Source organism: Salvelinus sp. IW2-2015, linkage group LG37 (genome assembly GCF_002910315.2).
Source record: "Salvelinus sp. IW2-2015 linkage group LG37, ASM291031v2, whole genome shotgun sequence".
NCBI lineage: Eukaryota > Metazoa > Chordata > Actinopteri > Salmoniformes > Salmonidae > Salvelinus > Salvelinus sp. IW2-2015.
The window spans coordinates 6754892-6757471 of NC_036876.1; the positions used below are offsets into that span (position 1 = coordinate 6754892).

Here is a 2580-nt window from a genome sequence, read left to right on the forward strand (position 1 = left end):
GTTGTTCCATTATTCCAGTTCGTCGAGCAAGATTCCTTCCCCTTTCGTTTAACACGGTCAGGTGCACGTTGACGCCATGTACACGGTTCAACTGTGTGCTCACACACACACACACACACATGTAGATACTAGTGTGCACATAAACATGTGTATACACACACGCACACACCGACTCACAGTATCATCGATAAAGAATGTATTTCCTAGTCAGTGCATGTAAAACAATAAGCAAACGTGAACTGATGCAAATGCGTACACACACACTTATACATACGCCATACGCTGTGTCACACACACACGCACACACACACACACACTTCATCCGGTGGAAAACGCACAATAAACCCGCCACTACATATTGAAGTGACTTCAGACACAACTCCGAGGATTTGAAACAACCAATGCACGTCGCCTGACAGATGTGACGCCACCGCAGATACGGAGAACATCTGGAAGCTATAGGAACATCTGTGGTGGGGAAGCGGGCGGGCGGGCCAACTCGTCCGGCAGCTCTTTTCAAGGCAGAGCCGATATTCATGTCATTTTACTGACAAGCCTGGATATCAACTCCACACTGGAGCTCAAGAAATGGCGGCAGAGTCCCTACAAATTGGGACACACATGCATAATGCATCAGGAAGAGTCATAACCCCCCCTATATGAGTCTTGCCTGTCAGGGGAGTTCTGGTGGAGGGTGGGTTTTGACTCCAGGTTTATTGAGGTCACTTTYGGCTGTTGACCGTGGAAGTCGGTGGCGGATTTAAATGCCAGTCAACTAACTTGATGGTAGCTTTGAGCGACTGCATAGCCAGTGAAGGTTATTGCAATGTACTAATCGTTTCACAGCTGTGAGTATATGCTACCRTTACATCATCATGTGATCGTCGGAGCACATCTCTGGTGATGTCAGCAAGTAYATTGCCGTAGACGACTACAGATGATTAAAGACGGTTCATTTTATATCCTCTGAGAGCCTTTTCAAAATAAAGAAAAAACTCAAATGTGTTGTGTAGATGTCGTTGGTATCGCCAGCAGAGAAACCATGCTTGACATTTCCTTCGAGCAAAAACATGATATCTTGTTTAACATGCATATCCAGAGCATAACCTATCCAACCTTGACCAACCAATGTGCATGTGAAATCCATGAGCAACCAATGTCATGTGAAATTCATGAGCAACCAATGTTTCATGTGAAATCCATTGAAGCAACCAATGTTCATGTGAAATCCATGAGCACCAATGTGCATGTGGAATCCATGAGCAACATGTTCATGTGAAATTCCATGAGAACCAATGTTCATGTGAAATCATAGCAACCAATGTTCATGTGAATCCATGAGCAACCAATGCATGTGAAAATCCATGAAGCAACCAATGTTCAGTGAAATCCATGACAACCAATGTTCATGTGAAAATCATGAGCAACCAATGTTCATGTGAAATCCATGAGATCAACCAATGCTATTAGCACATCATAATGCATTACATATGTATAGTTTCTTCTTTCAAAAGCCATCACAACACCAACACAGGGGTATGAAAACAGCATTAAGAGGCAAAGCATGCTGGGAAGGAGTGTTTAATTGGTTGCAGGGCTGGGGGTTGCCGTTAGAATTAGGGCATCAGGATGTGGGTAAGAAAGTGAGGACCCCAAAATTTGACCTGTGGATCAAAAACGTTAACTAGCCATAGTTGCATCCCGACCAAAACATAGCCTAACTAAGTGTTATAAATGGCTCCAATTTTTTTTATACAATTTTACGAGGTCAAAGTTTACTTAGCAGACCCAACATTGAGCAACACATGCCTCCACAGGCAGGAATATCACGAGCACAAAGCATGACGTTAGGGTGCGGCAACAAGTCACAATCATGCTTACACCAAAACAGAAACATTTCGATGGGTTGGGTAGGAGGTGAAAGACAAGAGTCAAAATACCTGCACGTAAATCCTACATGAGCGCTCTCTTTTCTGCAGCTGCAAACCACCAAAACATGTTACAGTTAGCAAAAGGTAGACACATACAAGTTCTATTAGCATGGTTTTCAGTGTGGATGGAGAGAAAAGAAATGTATCATTTGTATTTGTTTATTTGATTTGTTTATATGGATCCCCATTAGCTTTTGCAGAGGCAGCAGCTATTCTTCCTGGGGTCCACAAAAAACACAAAACATGACAAGTAACAAAACACTGATGCACGAGGACAGTCACAWTAAATGCACAACAATACACAAACACCACAACAAACAAATATAATAATACAAACAACAAAAACAAATAAGGTCATTTTGCTGTTTGCTTGAGTAATTGAAGACGGGAGTTGCCTTGCCTGGTTAAAGGTTAAATAAAATAAACCTAAATATGCGACCATGTCTCTGTATGATACTCTGCGTTGCCATGAATTTGTTTTGGACTTGGGGACTGTGAAGAGACCCCTGGTGGCATGTCTTGTGGGGTATGTATGGGTGTCTGAGCTGAATGTCATTTGATTACTCAGACAATCTGGCATTTTATTACTGTAATACCCCTCATAAAAACTAGAAGAGAAGCAGTGCATCTCGCGTCAGCCCTCAAACAG

At 42.5% G+C, this 2580-nt stretch overlaps 1 protein-coding gene across 8 annotated transcripts in view; it reads right to left on the reverse strand.

The window, feature by feature from the left end:
* Positions 1–2580, reverse strand: part of LOC111960292 (adhesion G protein-coupled receptor L3-like) — a 345871-nt gene that overhangs the window by 82305 nt on the left and 260986 nt on the right. For 6 of the 8 annotated variants that reach the window (XM_023982239.1, XM_070437820.1, XM_023982231.1 and 3 more), the window contains one exon: positions 1941–1979. The exons of the other annotated variants lie outside the window; for them this stretch is intronic. In XM_023982239.1, coding sequence (XP_023838007.1) covers positions 1941–1979 — 39 coding nt within the window. The remainder of the gene's footprint in view (positions 1–1940; positions 1980–2580) is intronic. 8 annotated transcript variants of the gene reach the window in all.